The sequence below is a fragment of the Pongo pygmaeus genome, chromosome 2, assembly GCF_028885625.2.
Source record: "Pongo pygmaeus isolate AG05252 chromosome 2, NHGRI_mPonPyg2-v2.0_pri, whole genome shotgun sequence".
In the NCBI taxonomy this organism is placed as follows: domain Eukaryota; kingdom Metazoa; phylum Chordata; class Mammalia; order Primates; family Hominidae; genus Pongo; species Pongo pygmaeus.
Genome location: NC_085930.1, coordinates 108,994,196 through 109,013,408, shown reverse-complemented (window position 1 = coordinate 109,013,408; position 19,213 = coordinate 108,994,196). Strand labels below are relative to the sequence as shown.

Genomic DNA, 19,213 nt, shown 5'->3' with positions numbered 1-19,213 from the left:
GAGCTTCCAATCGCACAATCCTAAGCGCTTCTGCCCCATCCCTGGTCTGGGGCGACATTGGACACCCATCGAGAGGAAAGCACCTCCGAGATTCCTAGAGAGGCCGGCTTGGCGACTTGGGGAGCCGGAAGCCCATCCCGAGGCACTTCCTGTCCGGTCATTGTTCTCGTGCCGGTAGAAGCTGAGGTCGCGGTCAGCCAGCCTCTTGCTGCAGAGCCAGTGAACTCAGGTCGGGCTTCTCAGCTGCGCACAGTGAGTGGGGTCGGAGTGGGTGGGCACGAACGTCAAGGGAGAAAAAGGGGCTCTCCCAGGGGCCATGGCCCTAGGAACGGCCCCTGCGTCCTTTCCCCGGGGACACCAGCCTTGTCTGGCGGGGGGCGGTGAGTTCCCCACCGCCTCGGAATCCCGGCTGCTGCCCACCTGGGGCCTGGCCCGGGAGAGGATGGACACAGACCGGCCAAGGGGCCAGATAGGTCCCACGGACAGGGCCGCGAGGAGCCTATACGTGGAGAGAATGGATTGCCACGTTTGGAAATAGAGAAAGGACATTGAAAGGGAGCCTTTGATAGAGGGCCCTGTGCGGTCTGGGACCGGAGGTCCGTCACAATCTGATCAGAAGTCTGATGAGAGTACTCACAGTAGGCAGTCTTGCACATACACAAGGTGGAACTAGTCTTAAGGACCTTCATACCAGATTGAATTCGGATAGTGATGGAAAGAATAGTCCTCCAGAATTAAGGTTTGTCACAGGAATGAAAGTATTGCATTACTTAATAAATTCAGTGTATACAGCAAGTGGCCAGTAAGTTGACATGGGGAAAAGAATATGATCACTTCAATAGCAGCAACAGGGGATTGAATAAGATTTCGCACCCTTTTCCAATAAAACATTCAAAGGGGGAGAGAAAAATTTCAATCTTTTCATAAGCAATCAAACTAGTAAGGTTATTTTGCTCACAGGTTAAAAACAAAAACCCTGCTGGCTTAGCTGTGATAAAGGGTTACTGTTAATTAGTGGGGGTGTGAATTGGCATGGTGCTTTTGGAAAGCAATTTGACAGTACATATCAACCAGCAAATCCTTGAATCAGTAATTCTCTGATTATTCTAAAGGAGTAATTCAGCAAAAGAAAAAAAACTATTTACAAAGAAAAACTTTTAAATATTAATAAAATGGAAATATAAACTTTTACTAAATAAATGGTTCATAAATAGAATATGATTAAGTAAATGATAATATAGCCACAATTTAGAATACTATGCCAGAATGAGGTAGTTCTATATGTATTGTATTGAAAGATTGTTAAGACTATTGTGAAATACAGAAATTGAGTTAAAAAACAATGCAGGTTGCTGAACAGTATATAACTGTGATGATCTAAAGTATGTTTTTGAAAAATAAGCAATATGTGTGAAGGTGTACATATAAGTGTGTAAATGCAGAGAAAATGGGTTAGGACTCCCATCTAAACTGATAAGTACTTTGTGTGTGTGTGTGTGTAGTGTATGTAGGTTATATATTTAATTCTATATATTTCTGTATTACTTGATCCTTTTTCAATGAGAGTGAAGATTTATCAACACCATAGGTTATTGTGTAGCATTTAAAATAAGCATGAAGAATGGCAACATGAAAGTAATCTTTTTTTTAAATCTTAAGTGTAATATTTTATCTCACAGGACATTTGGAAGCTATGGAAAATGTAAAAATCAAACAAAAAAAATGAAAAGAACCTTAAAACTACCTGTAATTACACCATCCAGAGTTAATTACCCACTGCTAACACGTTGGTATAAAGACTCCCAGTCTTTTTCTTGGGATGCTTTTGTTCACATTATTTTGTATCCTTGGCAATAAAAAATATTTTTGTTGTAAAATCCTTTTTTAAAAAATGCTATGATGATAATTGTGAAGATATGTATCCCCATCGTCAAAAACAAGAATTTGTAAAATCATAATTATTAGTAGTATGGTTGGAGATTTTCCTTTGAAAGAAATATCTTAAATCTTAAAATGTATAGTGGTTATCCCTTTGGAGGTAGACCAAGATGATTTTTCTTAATCATTTGCTGCTTTTAAGTTTTTACAATAAAAGTATGTTAACTTTTAATCAAGAAAAAATCAATAAACATTATATAAAGCTGTTTGCAATGTAGTTATTATGGGAAGACATTACATATTTATAGTCCAACCCCTTCATCTTATGAGGGAGGAATAGAGGATTCCATGTCCTACAGTGGCCCCTGGCCAGGCACTGGTGAAATTTGCCAGTGTGACATCCGGCAAATTTGCTAAGTGGCATCCAGCAAATCTCTCCTTGGTGCTAACAGTGTTTTCTGATTTCTCAGTAGGCAGTACTCATCTTGGCCCTGGGAATAAACTCAAGAAGAACCTGTTGAAACATAAAGCTTAGATGGGGTTTGACCTCTGCTGGGCAGCTCCCAGCTATAGGAGTTCCCCTGCTGAGCAGAGAAGATGACTGCAGAATTGAGAGAAGCTATGGCCCTAGCCCCATGGGGCCCAGTGAAGGTGAAAAAGGAGGAGGAAGAAGAAGAAAACTTCCCAGATCAGGCATCCAGCCAACAAGTGCACTCTGAGAACATCAAAGTCTGGGCCCCAGTGCAGGGTCTTCAGACAGGCCTTGATGGATCAGAAGAGGAAGAAAAGGTAAATGGGGGCCTGAGAGGAAGAGGGGAGGAGATACTTGAAGACCTCAAGTAGTTTAAGAGGGGACTCTGCCCCTCTACTTCCACACCTGGAGTCTTATTTCTTGGGTACAATTCTAGCTTCCAGTCTCCTGTAATAGGATAGAAACATTCCCTTCTGATTGATGTGACATTCAGTACTTTCTATAAACCAGTGGTTCTCAAATTTTGCTACACAGAACCTGGAGAGCTTTTTATAAAATCTTGATGTCCATGCTCTATTCTATTCCTATTAAATCAGAATCCGTGGTCCAAGCACAGTGGCTCCCACCTGTAATCCCAGCACTTTGGGAGGCCAAGACGGGAGGATCACTTGAGGTCAGGAGTTCAAGACCAGCCTGAGCAACACTGCACACCTCGTGTTTTGCAATGCAGAAATACAAAAAATTAGCTTGGCATGGTGGCACGTGCCTGTAGTCTCAGCTACTTGGGAAGCTGAGGTGGGAGGATTGATTGAGCCTGGGAGGCATAGGTTGCAGTGAGCCGAATTCATGCCACTGCACTCTAGCCTGGGCAATAGAGTGAGACCCTGCCTCAAAAAAAAAAAAAAAAGAATCTAAGGGTGGGACCTGGGTATCCATGTTTTTTAAAATTCTTCAGGTGATTTCAGTCAGGTTTTGACAATGCTAACCAGAGCTTCTAAAACTTTAATGTGCATAGGAATCACCTAGGGGTTCTTGTTAAAACATTTAAAGTTCAGATTCTGATTGAGGATGTCTGGGGGTGGTCTGAGATTCTGTGTTTTTTGTTTGTTTGTTTGTTTGTTTGTTTTGCAAGCTTCCAGGTGATGCAGATACTGCTGCTGATCTTTGCACCACACTTTGATTCATGAAGTTGTACACTGTGCTGTCGTTAATGTTTCAAATACATCCCTTACCATTACTAGTCAGCTGAGGGCAGAGGTTCCCCCAGAGCCTTTCTGTAATAATATCAAAACCTTGCTGCTTTGATCTTTAGATCCCACAAAATTTCACTCTGAAAATTCTTCCCATATGCTCTCTCCTCTTATCATGTACTCACTGGTAAGCTAGGTTTAGATTCTGGAGTGAGCAGTGAGGTGCAATCAAAGTAATAAGGAAGAAAGTGGCTAGCTTGTTTCTCTGCCCAACTTACCCTGGGGGTTGGAGGAGACTGGCTTCCTTTTCTGTTTTTAAAAATTGTTTTATGGCCTCCAGGAATAGATAATTATGTTCTCATTCTCAAAATTGTAACCACACTACCCCCTACCACCAGTTCCCTCTTAAACGTGTGCCTGCTTGTCTCTAGGGTCAGAATATATCCTGGGACATGGCGGTAGTCCTGAAAGCAACTCAGGAGGCACCTGCTGCTTCACCCCTTGGCAGCTACTCGTTACCAGGGACTCTGGCCAAGAGTGAGATACTGGAGACTCATGGGACCATGAACTTTCTAGGTATGGTTCAGTTCCCTGATTCTGAATCTGACCATTGGGGTTTCTCAAAATCTTTTCAGAGACTGTGGTGGGCATCCAGTCTTCTAGGTTGACCAACAGTACTGAGGTATTGAAAGTGTCAAGGAAAGCTGGAAAGAGGAATGCTGAAATGCCTGTGCATTTGTCATGGGAAGTGGCTTATTTTGCACACAGGCTCAAGACAAACGTAGGTGTTGTGCTGAAACCTGATCAACACCAATATGGTACCAGGTTCAAGAGGCTGAAGAAGAGACCCAGAGCCAGCAAACGACATAGAATTTCACTAGATGTTTATGTACAGGGTAGACAGTCTAGAGGCAGTGGACTGGGCACAGGAGAACCACATGGCCCAGCGGCACAGGCTGGACAGGAGAGCTGCAACCGCTTGCAAAAGGTATGCAGTTTATGTTGCATTTTCACTTAACACCCTCCCCCTAATGACCTCCACCCGGCAGCCTTAATTTAACCCAAAACAAGGGGCCTCAATCCCCTTTAAGGCCCGCATTCCACTGAAAGGGGTGGGGAATGGATAAGGAATGGATCTCCAGGTTGGCCACTTCTGGATTCCTTTGCTTGGAACTCCAAACTATATTCAGGTGTGTCTGCCATACAGGATCATTCTCAGGGTATGCTTAAGTTGTTGCCATCAGGTGTATTTACCATACAGTAGGTAAATTCCAAACTCACTTTTTAGTGATATTTATTGTTCAATGAGTTTCATCTCTGTGCACACATGTAGGCATATGTCCTCTTTATATGCTTTGTACTTAGCATAGGTTGGTGAGCCTGCAAGAGACACTAGCCAAGGTAGGAATAGTCAACTTTTGTGGTGATTTTCAGCAAATGCCCTGGAGATGTTCTGTTTTCATAGATCTTTGTGCAAATTATAGAGGATTTTGAGCAGCTATGTCAACCATAATGATGTTCAAAACTAGGTCTTCATGGAGGGTACTGATGGCTTATCAACTTGTTCTCTCTAAGCTAGGACTAGAGAAAGGGTAGTGTATGTTCTAAAGATCTCACTGGCAGTGGCAGAAGCTTGCCTATGGAGGAGTGACATATAAGTGAGGGTCAAGAATGCAGTAGCCGTAAGTCCTGTGTTTCAAAGCACTTATTGGCTGATTGCCAAGCCCTATTCTTTTTATGAGTCTGCCAGATATTGAATATTTTGAACCCACTCTCCTCCCTAACCAGTTCCTCAGGCATCTGGGGACCAAGTCACTTTCTTAAACCAGTGCTATGGGGAAGACAAGGATCTCCACCTAGATTTTCTTGTCTCATATTTAATTATTCCCAAACTCTTAGCAGCTTCTGTTCACCACTTTCTGCTTTCTGTTCCATTCTCTCTGGTGCATTCCCCTGCATGTCACTTATTTTCTGTCTCTTAGCTTTATCAGCCATTCATAGTCTTAACCCCAACAGCTGCACCTCATCAGGAATGGGCTCCCTTTTCCTACTTTGCCTCTTACCTCAAGACCATGTTCATACCCAAGACTTAGCATTTTGTGCTGCCAGCTATTTCCATGGCGATGGCAGGAACACTGCCAACACTATTTCCATGGCGATGTCAGCAGGCGATGGTGGGAACACTGAGCTCTACATGTGAGAGATACCTGAGTGGGGTTGCTGCCTTGCCTGTAATAACTCTGTGACCTTGAGTAAGTCCCTTCTCTCTCTGGACCTCTATTTCCTGTTCTACAAATTGGGTGTGTTCATTCATTAAGTACAGGATTTGTTGGCGGCCTCCTTCCTATGTGTCAGGCAGTATGATAGGTGCTGGAGATACAGAAATGAATAAGACACAACCTTGCTCTTTTTTTAGCTGAAGGAGAACAGTTTCATCTTCATGATGAAATTGTATAATATACATGAAAGTGCTTTGGAAATTGTGATGTGTTACTGGGTTTTTAATGTCTGAGCAAGTTTTAACTGTAGTTTTCATATTTTAATTAATGTTGAATTTATTAAAGTTTATTCATTTAAAAACCAATTTTTAAGCCATTAAGTATAACTTTTTACTTCATCCATACATATAGAAATATTTGTATAAAAGTGAGAACATTTGTATTTTTTCTTTAACTTATGTTCAGTTAAGCTTCAAATTTTACAGATTAAATTTTTTAAACATTTTGGCCGGGCGCAGTGGCTCAAGCCTGTAATCCTAGCACTTTGGGAGGCGGAGGCGGGTGAATCACCTGATATCAGGAGATCGAGACCAGCCTGGCCAACATGGTGAAACCCTGTCTCTACTAAAAATTCAAAAATTAGCCAGGCATGGTGGTACGTGCCTATAGTCCCACCTACTCGGGAAGCTGAAGCAGGAGAATCGCTTGAACCTGGGAGACAGAGGTTGCAGTGAGCCAAGATTGCACCACTGCACTCCAGCCGGGGCAACAGAGCAAGACTCTGTCTAAAAAAATAAATTAATTAAAAATTTTAAACATTTAATTCTACCTGCTTATCAAATTTCTTTATATAAAACATAATTTCAAATTTGATATCTTTAGTTCTTTAAGACATTCCAAACACCTAACTGGGCAGACTTACAAATTTTGTAAATAAAATCTTGATAAACAGCTGTTATAAATCTAATGAATTGGACTTATAAATTTAGTAAATCAAATTACCCTTCTTATCTCAGAGTATAGTCACCAGCTAAGATGGCAGGCTCATGTAGCATTTCAGCTATCTTTAAAAAAAAAAAAAAAAGAGTGAAAGAAGAGTATTGATTTCAAAACTATGGCTATGCCTGTGTTCTAGTTGGTCACAAATTAATTTTTGGTTTAGTTTTTCATTATTTCTGTACTTAATTTAATTTCTCTAGAGCTACAGTAATCCTACATGTATTTTTAAAAAAGGAAAAATACCATTTCAAATAAGCCAAGGTTATACGCCCAGATTATTTGCTGATTAATCTTTTTACCCAAAGAAATTTGAACTTGACTACACCAGATGGACCCTAATTCTCTTTTCTTAGGCACTTGCCAAGACCCTAGGTCTTACTTTACTCAGTGATGAATCACTTGCATGAAAACCTTCTAGGCTACAGTTGCACCTGGTTTTGTAATGGTTTTGACATGAGACATTATTCAGATAGAAGGAATTGTTTCCGTTATTGGCTCTAATCAGTTTAGTAGTTCCCATTGATCTTCATTTTTCATGCCTAACATTCTAAATCTCCCAGTAAGAAGGGTAGGAGTGAAGGTCAGGGAGACAGTGCAGCTGTGAACTAAAGTTTTCATGGGCTCTGTTTCTGTTGGAGAGATACCCAGCTGGGGTATGGGAGGCCCAGGTGTCAGTGATGGGGAGTTAAAGCAAAAGAGGAGGTGAAAAGAACCAAGGAAGGAGATGTTGGATGGGAGAAGAATAAAGTGGGATGTAGGTGATAAAGTAACAGTAGAGAACATAAAGAGAAGAAAGCAGTCAGCAAAAGAAAAACAGAAGAGGCATGAAACTGTATATGGAAAAATTCAAAATATTTCACACAAAAAATTAAAAAACAGGAGAGGAGAGAGATGAAGAGTCAGTAAGGGGTCGAGATAGCAGCAAAAAATAAGCAGCAGCAGAAGAAAAGATATAAAAGCAAGTAAACTACAGAGAGAAAAACAGCACATTTTTAAAAAGAGAGAGAGCAGAACAGTAGGAATAGAAATAACCAGAAAAAGTTTAGCATTTCAGATTTTTTTTTTTTTTTTTTTTTTTTTTTTTGAGATGAGTTTGGCTGTGCTGCCCAGGCTGGAGCAGTGGCACAATTTCGGCTAACTGCAACCTCCGCCTCCTGGGTTCAATTGATTCTCATGCCTCAGCCTCCAGAGCAGCTGGGATTACAGGTGCCTGCCATAACACCCAGCTAATTTTTTCGTATTTTTCCTAGAGACGGGGTTTCACCATGTTGGCCAGGCTGGTCTCGAACTCCTGACCTCAGGTGATCCACCCGCTTCAGTCTCCCAAAGTGCTGGGATTACATGAGCCACTGCACCTGGCTTTTTTTTTTTTTTCTTTGAGATAGAGTCTTGCTTTGTCTGGCCCAGGCTGGAGTGCAAGTGCAGTGGTGCAGTCTCAGCTCACTACAGCCTCCACCTCCCAAGTTCAAGCGATTCTCCTGTCTCAACCTCCCAAGTAGCTGGGACTACAGGCATGCACCATCACACCTGGCTAATTTTGTATTTTTAGTAGAGACGGGGTTTCACCATGTTGGCCAGGCCGTTCTCAAACTCCTGACCTCAGGTGATCTGCCCGCCTCAGCCTCCCAAAGTGCTGGGATTACAGGCATCAGCCACTGTGCCTGGCCAGCATTTCAGATATTTATTGTTTGTCATATCTGGGGCTCTACTGTATCCAGCACTTGGGCATTTCTTTCCTCTGACACTGCTCATCTTGTCTGAATGATTGTGATAGAATTTCAGATTACCATAGTCTTAACCAGGCAATCAAACCAGGCTGTTTTCCTGCCCCCAATATTGCTTTGTACCACCCCAACATCCTTGTCCCACCCACTCATATCATTGGTTGGATGGTCATCCTGTAGGATATTTCCCTCTCATGGGTGCTACTCTCTTCCCTGTGCAGTAGCAGCAGTTATAACCTGAAGCTCACAGCACCACTGCTTATTTCTGAGCTGACATCACCAGTGGGAATACCTCCCTCCTCTACAGGCTTGCCACCCATTCCTGTTACCCTTTATTTCACTTGCGTTATTTCTTGAGCTTGGTTTAATTGACAAACACTTGTTAAGGGTTCACTGTGCCAAAACTGGGTTACATGGGTGCACATTTCAAGGTCAAGGAAAGTGAGGGTGCAGAGGAGACAAACATAAAGAACTATGATGTTACTGATAGCAGGACCCCTTTTTGACACCATTAGGTTCTGAAGCAATGTAAAGCATCCAGAGACTAAATCAGTGTCATAAAGCTTCAGGGTGTTTTGATGTTCTCATGATATTTTCTGGCATTGTGGAGCAGTCTATGCCATAACTCAACAAGGTCAGCTTTCCTTGACACAATGCTAAGCTGTTCCCCTGACACAAGGGTAAGAGTTTGCCATGTACAGTTTCTTTTTTAATTCTCCTAGTGTAGCTGTCTATCACCATAGCAACTCCCCTCCCCTAAGGGTTCATCTTTCCTTCTGGCCCCTCACAATATCATCAGTCAGCCTGAAAGTTGCTGCACACATTCAGAGCACTGACTGTATTCCAGGCAATATGTGAGTAGTTGACATAGAGTAACTCCATTAATCTACTCACAGCCTTATGAGGTACATACTATTAGTATCCCTGTTTTAGAGATTGGGAAACTGAGGCACACAGGAGTTAAGTAGCCCAAAGTCATGGAGCTAGTTAGTGTCAGAGCAGAGATTTGAAACCAGGCAGTCTGGCTCTAGAATCCATGTTCTTAACCTGTATGCTGCAGGACCTCACAGTGTTTCATATGCTTTTGGCTGCTGTGGCTGTCTTGGCAGCCAGTGTTACCCTTTCTGTCCATGCTTATCCTTTCTTTGATATCCAGCATCCTCAGACACAGAAACCTCAGTTGCTAGATCTTTGTTTACAGGTAGCAAATCACCCTAATTAACTGGTGGGTTGCAAGCAAATCCACACTAAGTAGCTAAGGTAAGAAGGCAAGCCTAGGGAGAGGCTTGTGTCCTTCATAACTGGTCTTCGTTGCAAGAGCAGTCATCATACAGCCAGGAGGAGCGCTGTCTGGAGATTGGCCCTCCCTGGCATGAGGCAGCGGGGTTAAGTGTCTAATGGAGGCAAGTGGAAGTGCTGGAAAGACCATGAGTCAGTGGGTTCTGCTGTAGGTAGAGGGGAGGACAAAGCCCCAGCTGAAGAACCTAGAGAGGAGAGGTAACATGTGATGAGATTCTCTTCTTTGATGAAGCCATTTTGTGGAGGTGTTGAAATCACATACTTCCTTTTATGACTTGATGATCCTATTCTTTTTCTAGGCCAGAGAAAGCTAACATTTGTATTTTCTGTTTCTTGGTTCAGGTGCTGAAACCAAGAACCTACAGTTACTGGTTCCAAAAACTGAGATATGTGAGGAAGCTGAAAAATCCCTCATCATATCAGAAAGAATCCAGAAAGCTGATCCTCAAGGACCTGAGTTAGGAGAAGCTTGTGAAAAAGGAAACATGTTAAAGAGGCAGAGAATAAAGAGGGAAAAGAAAGATTTCAGACAAGTGATAGTGAATGACTATCACTTACCTGAAAGCTTCAAAGGAGAGGAAAACCAGAAATGTAAGAAATCTGGGGGAAAATACAGCCTTAATTCTGGCGCTGTTAAAAATCCAAAAACTCAGCTTGGACAAAAGCCTTTTACATGTAGCGTGTGTGGGAAAGGATTTAGTCAGAGTGCAAACCTCGTTGTGCATCAGCGAATCCACACTGGAGAGAAACCCTTTGAATGTCATGAGTGTGGGAAGGCCTTCATTCAGAGTGCAAACCTCGTTGTGCATCAGAGAATCCACACTGGACAGAAACCTTATGTTTGCTCAAAATGTGGGAAGGCCTTCACTCAGAGTTCAAATCTGACTGTACATCAAAAAATCCACTCCTTAGAAAAAACTTTTAAGTGCAATGAATGTGAGAAAGCCTTTAGTTACAGCTCACAACTTGCTCGGCACCAGAAAGTCCACATTACAGAAAAATGCTATGAATGTAATGAATGTGGGAAAACATTTACTAGGAGCTCAAACCTCATTGTCCACCAGAGGATCCACACTGGGGAGAAGCCCTTTGCCTGTAATGACTGTGGCAAAGCCTTTACCCAGAGTGCAAATCTTATTGTACATCAGCGAAGCCATACTGGTGAGAAGCCATATGAGTGTAAAGAGTGTGGGAAAGCCTTTAGTTGTTTTTCACACCTTATTGTGCACCAGAGAATTCACACTGCAGAGAAACCTTACGACTGCAGCGAATGTGGGAAAGCCTTCAGTCAGCTCTCTTGCCTTATTGTCCACCAGAGAATTCACAGTGGAGATCTTCCTTACGTGTGTAATGAATGTGGGAAGGCCTTCACATGTAGCTCATACCTACTTATTCATCAGAGAATTCATAATGGAGAAAAACCTTACACATGTAATGAGTGTGGGAAGGCCTTCAGACAGAGGTCGAGCCTCACCGTGCACCAGAGAACCCACACTGGGGAGAAGCCCTATGAATGTGAGAAGTGTGGTGCAGCTTTCATTTCCAACTCACACCTCATGCGACACCATAGAACCCATCTTGTTGAATAACAAGTAAGGAAGAGGAAGACCTCCAGCATTGGTCATAACCTTCTGCCTCCCTAATGAGACACCTCTTTGCTGTTTTCTTCCTCCTCTGTAAAAGTGAGGGCTATGTCCTTAAAAGTTAGAGTTTTCAGGAATGCAGCACAAGACACAAGAAAAGCATTTCAGAGGCTAATTTAAAGAAGACAAAAAGCACCTAAAGGCAAGGACTTTGTTTTAACTGTACCTTACGCGATCATGTTCTCTGAAGTGGAATGTGGCTTTCCTAGGAATGGGTCATACAAAGCTAAGTGGTAATGATGCTATTTGGGGAAAGGTCTTTTTTGCTTAATTTTGTTTTTTAAAACTCTGATGATTGCTTGAGCAACAGGCAGGTTATCTGCCTGGTTGAATTCTGGTTGAACCGTGTATTCTAATATTTCTGGTTAAGTGGTGACTAGGGAAGGAAACCACTTGGGGTAGCAGTTCAACAATTCACTTACGAATGTTTATAAGCTTTCCATTTCCTGGCTAATTTTTTAAAAGCCAGTCAAAACAAAAAAAAACTTTACTGAAAATGGACAGAAATAGGAAATGGACTTTTTCCTTACTGTCTATACCTCCTGAACCTTGGTATTGTAAAGATCTGGAGACCTCTGAGTCTGTTCTGACCATTCCCTAGTCTGTATGGCCAAGCACTCAAGGATGGATGGTCACCACACACCAGCTATATTCATTTGCCAAGATCGACAGCTCCTTCTCCAAACAACTCAAGCCCCAATTCCCATCGCATTCCATTTGGGTGAGATGCAACTAACAGCCCCTTCCTGGATAAAGGAGTCAAAGAATAAAGCTTGCCTAGAGGCATGCCCCAGTTGTCTCTGATGTCATTCTGCTCAAGTCCAGCCAGGGGTCTCAGTTTGGGTTTCATTCTCACATTCTGAATGGTGTTTAGAAGAAATAGTGGAGCTCTTCTCATTCTGAGAAGACCAAAGAGGGAAAGTGAAGGGAGAGGGGAGGTGGAAGTAAGATTCCTAAGGTCTTAATTTGATTTTTTGAGAAATTCAGAGGTATTGGAATATGAAAACTTTTAGAAGGATGAAGAAACTGGCTAAGGTAAGATATCTTTGTTACCATTCAGCCTTTACTCCTGGAAAAATGATTTATAAAACTATGCAATAGGTAGAGCTATGTAATAATATTGCCTTGTATTTATATAGAACTTTTATTCTTTGTTGTGTACCCTTATGTATTGATCATGATACCTGGCACGTATCTCACGCTTTCACATAGATCACCTACCTTAGTCCTTACAACACTGAAACATTTGGTTGCCCATTTACCTGAGAATGGTCATTTAGTGCAAGGCCAAGTAACAAGTGACAGCTTATATCCAAGTCCAGGACCTGAATCTAGATTCTCTGTTCTGCCATGCCACTTGCCAAACACCTGTAATCCCCATGCAGACCTGTGGGGGAGACAAAGAAAGGGGTATGTAGTCCCATTTTTCAGGTGAGGAAGCTGATGTGACAGATTTTTGGAGTGTGCCTTAGGCACTGTGACCAGAAATCAGCAAATCTAAGACTAGAATTTGGGTCTCCTGATTTCTGGCTCTGTCCCTCCATGCTGTTCCAATGCCTCAGGACATACAAGAGCATTTATCATAAATGCTGAGCCTGATGCAGCTCTCATGCAGAAGTCCCATGCATTTATTATCACATTTCTGCAAGACTAAATATTAATCACATAGTATTTTCTACTTTACAGAGCACTTTTTTTTTGGTTAGTTTTGTTTTGTTTTTGAGATGGAGTCTTGCTCTGTTGCTTAGGCTGGAGTGCAGTGGCATAATCTTGGCTCACTGCAACCTCTGCCTCCCAGGTTCAAGTAATTCTCTTACCTCAGTCTCCCGAGTAGCTGGGACTACAGGTGCGTGCCACCACGCCTGGCCAATTTTTTTTTTTTTTGAGACAGAGTCTTGCTCTGTCGCCCAGGCTGGAGTGCAGTGGCACATTCTTGGCTTACTGCAACCTCCACCTCCCGGGTTCAAGTGATTCTCCTGCCTCGACCTCCTGAGTAGCTGAGATTACAGGTGCACGCCACCACCCCCAGCTAATTTTTGTATTTTTAGTAGCGATGGGGTTGCTCTTGAACTCCTGACCTCGTGATCTGCCTGCCTTGGCCTCCCAAAGTGCTAGGATTACAGGAGTAAGCCACTGCGCCCAGCCTTTTTTGTATTTTTAGTTGAGGCGAGGTTGCACTATGTTTAGGCCAGGCTGGTCTTGAACTCCTGACCTCAGGTGATCCACCTGCCTTGGCTTCCCAGAGTGTCAGGAATACAGGCACGAGCCACCATGCCTGGCCTACAGTGCACTTTCACATACAGAAGGCCTATACAAGAAAGCTTATTAATTTCCTTTTTCCTCCCTCTTCTAGTTTTTTTTTCAAAACATATGCAACTACTTTCCCAGTTTCACTCTAAATCATAGAGACACAAATACAAGAAATCAAAAGGATTCAAAAGTAGGATCAAATACTCATGCCCTCACCAATCCTAACAGTGACTGTTCCAGTCTCCCTGATGGAATGGAGAGACCCAAATAAACCAACCCCTGTCTCTGCTGAGAGTAGGAACAAGTTAGTTTTTTCCCCCTGCCTTATCAGGAAGCTGAGAATATCAGGAGAGCAGGTCTGAAGATTTGAGATAACTCTGTGACCTTGACTCACCAAAAGACAGAAACTACTTTGCTAAAGAATACCTGCTGGGATTTATGACCATTAAGACAGTTAAACCATTCTACTATCACATATGTTTATCCTCATAATATTCAGTTGTGGATGGTTGTGATTTCCACTCATAGGTAGTTCAGAAAAGCTACACGGGATTATGATGCAAAACTAGGTTTGAGATTCACTGACCCAACCTTGCAGTAAAGCAGTGGTTTTAAACCTTGGCTTCATGTTAGAATCACATTGGGCACTTTTTAAAAATTTCCATTTCTAGACCTCTGTATTTTTTAAAACTCTGGAGGGGATTACAATGACAAGCAAAGGTTATGAGCCACTGTAGCAAAAAGTAAAGGCTGCAGGCCAAGAATGTGTGTGATCAAAGGTGGACGGGGTGGGGGTGCTCCAGTATAAGGATCTGAATGTGCAAAGCATTCTATGTATTTTTAGCAGAACAGGACACTTACTTTACACTAGCTGAACTAGGTGTCCATCAGTGCCTCTGCCAACCATTGGATGTTAGAGGATTCTGCCGCCTAACTTATTTTATTTGTATTTAAGTGAATATACCAAACATTTATATGAGCAAACCAAGTTTTACATAACATACTTTTGGTATGTATTATGACTTTTTACATTTCTACTTGGATTTCCTCTTCAGATCTCAGTTTCCACAAACCTGCATCCAGGTTCAGGGCCTCTGATTCTGCACAAATCCTGTGAGCCAAGTGGATTGATTACTAGACAGATCAGATCCTTCCCCAGCTAATAACTCTGCCTCCTGATTCCAGTCCTCAAAATAAATTGCAGCCTGCCATTTTCTTTATGGTTTATAAGGGAGGAGTGACCACCTTTTGTCAGTTTGCCTAGTTTCGTATTCTTTGGGCTCATCTCCCATCTTTTTTGGGTAGTCTTGCTAGGAGTGGTTGGGAACTCTGAAGCCCCATTTTCCCAAGTTGCTGAGAGCTATCAGACTTTCAGCTGTCAGGCTAAGAGCTCTGTTGCAGGCCTAGTGATTGGCATTAAGAGTAGGGCCAGGAAATCTGTCCTCATCCTCAAATGAGACCAACAGATATGTATTAAGTGGAGCACAGTGATGCAAACCAGTGAAATCACGTACAGTACTCTGGGAGCACAGGAGAAAGACTTCAATCCCTAACACGAAGTTACACACTCAAACACAGCCATAAATTCCACCAGGCTTAGGAAGAGGTGTCTTTGGACAAAGCTAATTGTTCATCTGCTCTGTATCCCCTCCCTATCTCAGGTAGTTGTCCCTCTCCCACATCTGTCACCTCTCCACTTGCTCATCCATTGTAGGCACTGCAACCTTTCTGGGGTTGCAGCCCCTTTGGGAATCCTGGGGAGATTGTGGCTCCTCTTACCCTAAGAAATGTACGTTGCAGATTAAATCTTGTGCTTACTTGGAGGTTATACAGGCTTCCTGAAGACAATACATAAATCTAGGGCCTAAAGTCTAATCTGGAGATGTATTACATAATCACCAGTGACTTTTTTTTTTTTAAATGAGGTTAGGTTACAGAATCACCAAGAATGTTGCCCAGACATTCTTTAAACCTTTAAAATTTGTTTTTCTCTTAGATTCCTTCCCTTATCACATGCCATTATCTCCACCACCTGGGGCACTCAGATTGAATGTCCAGAAGCTATCTCTGCCTTCCTAAGCATCATTCATTACAAAAACATTTTGTGTTCCCTTGTGAATGTCGTGCTAGATTCTGGAGTGCCAAAGCAAACCTGGTCCACTATCCCTGTTGTCATGTCTGTTATGGGAAAAATATCAGGATCCCTAACATGATTAACTGAGCTCTTCATAATCTCTTTCCAGCCTCATCTCTTCACTCTCAGGCACCTTTTACTGCAGCCTAGAAGCACATGCTTGCTCTTCTCTGTGCCTTTGCTCACACTTTTCCCCGTGCCTATAATACCTCATCACTACTTCCCACTCAGTCCCCTTCTACTTTTGCAAGCTTAGTTTCTTTTAATATTTGGTTCAAGTTCCATCTCTGGGAAACCCCTGACTGCGTTATGGCCAAAGGCATATTCAGAAGTATATTTATTAATACGCATATACAAGTGCATGATATGTATCCAGAGATTTACCTTTTTGCTTTAAAGTGAAAAAGTCTGGATTAAAAATTGTGTATATAATACAGTTCTCATAAACTGTTGCTTTTATATATACTATATACTATTTAAAAGTATATAGATAAATTACCTGAAGGAAAAAAGAAAATATTATAAGTGGTTAAATGACTTACAGCCATACAGACGGTTAATTCCAGGCTTACATTCAAACCCATATACTCTGGATAATAGGATTATGGGTTACTAAGAGGGGTTTTGTTTGTTTGTTTTAGCAATTTCTGTATTTCTCTAAGGAGCAAGAATTTTATAAAAATAATAAATTATTATATTTACATATCTAGTTTATTATATTAACTATAAACCATATCTCAATTTTGTGGTATGTTGGAGGGACCCTTCCCTTCCTTTCTCTTTCCCTTTTCCACATCGTTGTCTCTTACATTGTCAAGTCTGATAATTCTTAAATTCTATTCTGTAACCAGTTAGGATTTTATAGTTTATTGATTGATTTCAAAAGCTGAAAACAAACAGCATGAACATTATTAAGACCATGTGAATATTGTTGATTGCAGATCTTAGCTTACTGTGTTTATATTTCCTTTTGGGATCAGCTTTTTGTTTTTACTGAAGTTTCTAGTTGCCTTTCTTTTTACCTTGTACTGGTTGCTTTCCACACACTCACAGTCATTTTCAAATTCTCCATTCAATTAAATACTCTGTTGAATTCACTTCTTTTCTCTCTGTATATTCCGCTTTCAGCCTCCTGCTGTGGTCTGTTTTTGATGCCCTTTCTGCCTATTATTCTGTTGTTACACTGGACTCAACTGTTTCTGAATTCTGTGTCTTCCTTTTTCTTTATTTACTTATCATTTTATTATAGTACATGTCAAGTCTCCTGTCAGGAAAGAGTACATGGAAGGCAAAGTTGTTGAATGTTTATATGTCTTTCTCTGACCTCTCACTTGATGGTAGTTTGGCTGGCTCTGGAATTCTAGGTTGAAAAATTTCCCTAGAAGTTTGTAGCCATCGCTTCACTGACTTACAGCATCCACTGCTGCTAATGAGATGCCTGATTCCAATCTGATATTTATTTATTTGACAATCAGTAAATAGTATTTACATTACAGTGATCTGTTTTCCCACCCCTGTGCCTGGAAGCTTTTAAAGTCTCTTCTTTATCTTTGATGTATTCAGTTCCCTAATGCTCAGTGGAATTTTTTAATCTACAGACTCAGGTACTCCTACTCTTGGAAATTTTCTCATTATTTATATGACTATTCCCCTTTCCATGTTTTTCTTTTCCTTCTGTTTTTACTCTTTATAGAGTTCTTGCTAATCAAATGTTGGACCTTGTGGATTGATCCTTAGCTGCATTCATTATTTCCATTTCTTTGTATTGTGCCACTATGAGAAGAGTACCTTGATTATTTTCTAATGAATAATATTTTTAACAGTAATAATTTTAACAATAGTTTAATTTCTGAGAGCCTTTTCTTAAAAGTGTCTTCTGTCACAATGAATTATCTCATTCCCTTCATGCCCCTGCCACTAGGTCCTTTTTTCCCTCTGTTTACCTTGTTTGCTCTCATTAGACTTTCCTCAAATGTGTTGTGATTCTTACACCCATATACATGTGTGTGTGCATGTGAGTGTGTCTGTGAATTAAAAGCCTAATTGAGACCTCTGTGTGTAGGAGTGAGATTTGCCCACTGTTTCCCTGGAGAACCCTAAATGCCAGAATACAGAATATTTTGCCTTGGGCTCTTACATTTAATTAGCAAAAATCCTCTGATATTTTTGTCTGGGGTTTAGATGCTGTTAAGTGCTTTTCTAGAAGTGGAGGGAAGGAAGCCAAGTGTTATTACAGACTTCCAGTTAATGCCCTTATTTTTAGATCCACTTCTGCCTCCCAGCCTTCATTGTACCTGGGGTTTCAAAATTCCAAGTCTCCGGGGTTGGGCAGGGTAGATCAGCTACCTCCTTCCATTGGATAGCCCTCAGCAAGAGTTCCAAGCTGTTACTCCCTCCACCCAGCTGTCTTAGTTACCATATCATTCATTTTCCATCTTCTAGAAATTTGTTCCTTTTATCTCATTGTTATACTTTTTTTTTTTTTTTTTTTTTTTTTGAGACAGAGTTTCGCTCTTGTTGCCCAGGCTGGAGTGCAATGGGGCAATCTTGGCTCACTGCACCCTCCACCTCCTGGTTTCAAGCAGTTCTCCTGCCTCAGCCTCCTGAGTAGCTGGGATTACAGGCGCCTGCCACCACTCCCAGCTAATTGTTTTTTGTATTTTTTAGTAGAGACGGGATTTCACCATGTTGGCCAGGCTGGTCTCCCAACTCCTGACCTCAGGTGATCCGCCCACCTTGTCCTCCCAAAGCGCTGGGATTACAAGCGTGAGCCATCGCGCCCAGCCTCATCGTTACACATTTTAACTATTTTTACTCATTGTTATTTTAGGGGAAGTTAAACCATTTTTAAAAGAATGTTGATATCCTTTGATACAGCAGTACCACTTTTAGAAAGCTATCTTAAGAATGAATATTTGTACAATGATTTATATACATGTCGATGTTACTCATTTCGCAAAAAAATGACTAACCTAAGTAACAATAGGGGAATGATTAAATAAGTAATAATACTATGGAATATTGTGCAACCACTAAAGGTCATAATTAAAAGAATTGTGATATGATAATAGCACACAGTAATATTAAATAAATGATGCAAAGTACAAAATAAAACACTGTACAGAGAGCCGAGTTTTCTAAGATGCACATGCATAGGAAAGAAAGAAATTGGGGGTTAACTGTGGTTAAATTTTCAGCATTGTCTACATTTTCTACAATGAGCCTGTATTTTATGATCAGGAGGGGAAGGTTAATAAAAGAGAAAGATCATGGCTTGTTCAGAGTGGTGAGACTTTCTTGTGAAGTGTGAAATGGGTAGTGGGGAATAATAGAATAAGGGTCTGGAGAAGTAAGGTCCCTATTTTTATCCATTGTTAGCATTTTATGGTTACGAAGAACCTAATA

The 19,213-nt window shown here is 41.4% G+C and overlaps 1 protein-coding gene across 16 annotated transcripts in view; it reads left to right on the top strand.

Annotated features, from left to right (window-relative positions):
* Positions 1 to 19,213, top strand: part of ZNF35 (zinc finger protein 35) — a 36,387-nt gene that overhangs the window by 2,128 nt on the left and 15,046 nt on the right. For 4 of the 16 annotated variants that reach the window (XR_008501746.2, XR_008501745.2, XR_010125734.1 and 1 more), the window contains exons 1-4: positions 28 to 252; positions 2,349 to 2,667; positions 3,972 to 4,116; positions 10,124 to 11,566. Coding sequence is in view for 7 of the 16 variants with exons in the window: in XM_054483546.2 (XP_054339521.1) it covers positions 2,476 to 2,667; positions 3,972 to 4,116; positions 10,124 to 11,370 (1,584 nt within the window). In the remaining 9 variants the exon portion in view is untranslated. Of the gene's footprint in view, positions 1 to 27; positions 740 to 2,348; positions 2,668 to 3,971; positions 4,117 to 10,123; positions 12,211 to 19,213 lie in introns of those variants that run through there. The other 12 variants (XR_008501750.2, XR_008501749.2, XR_008501747.2 and 9 more) reach the window with 10 other exon arrangements.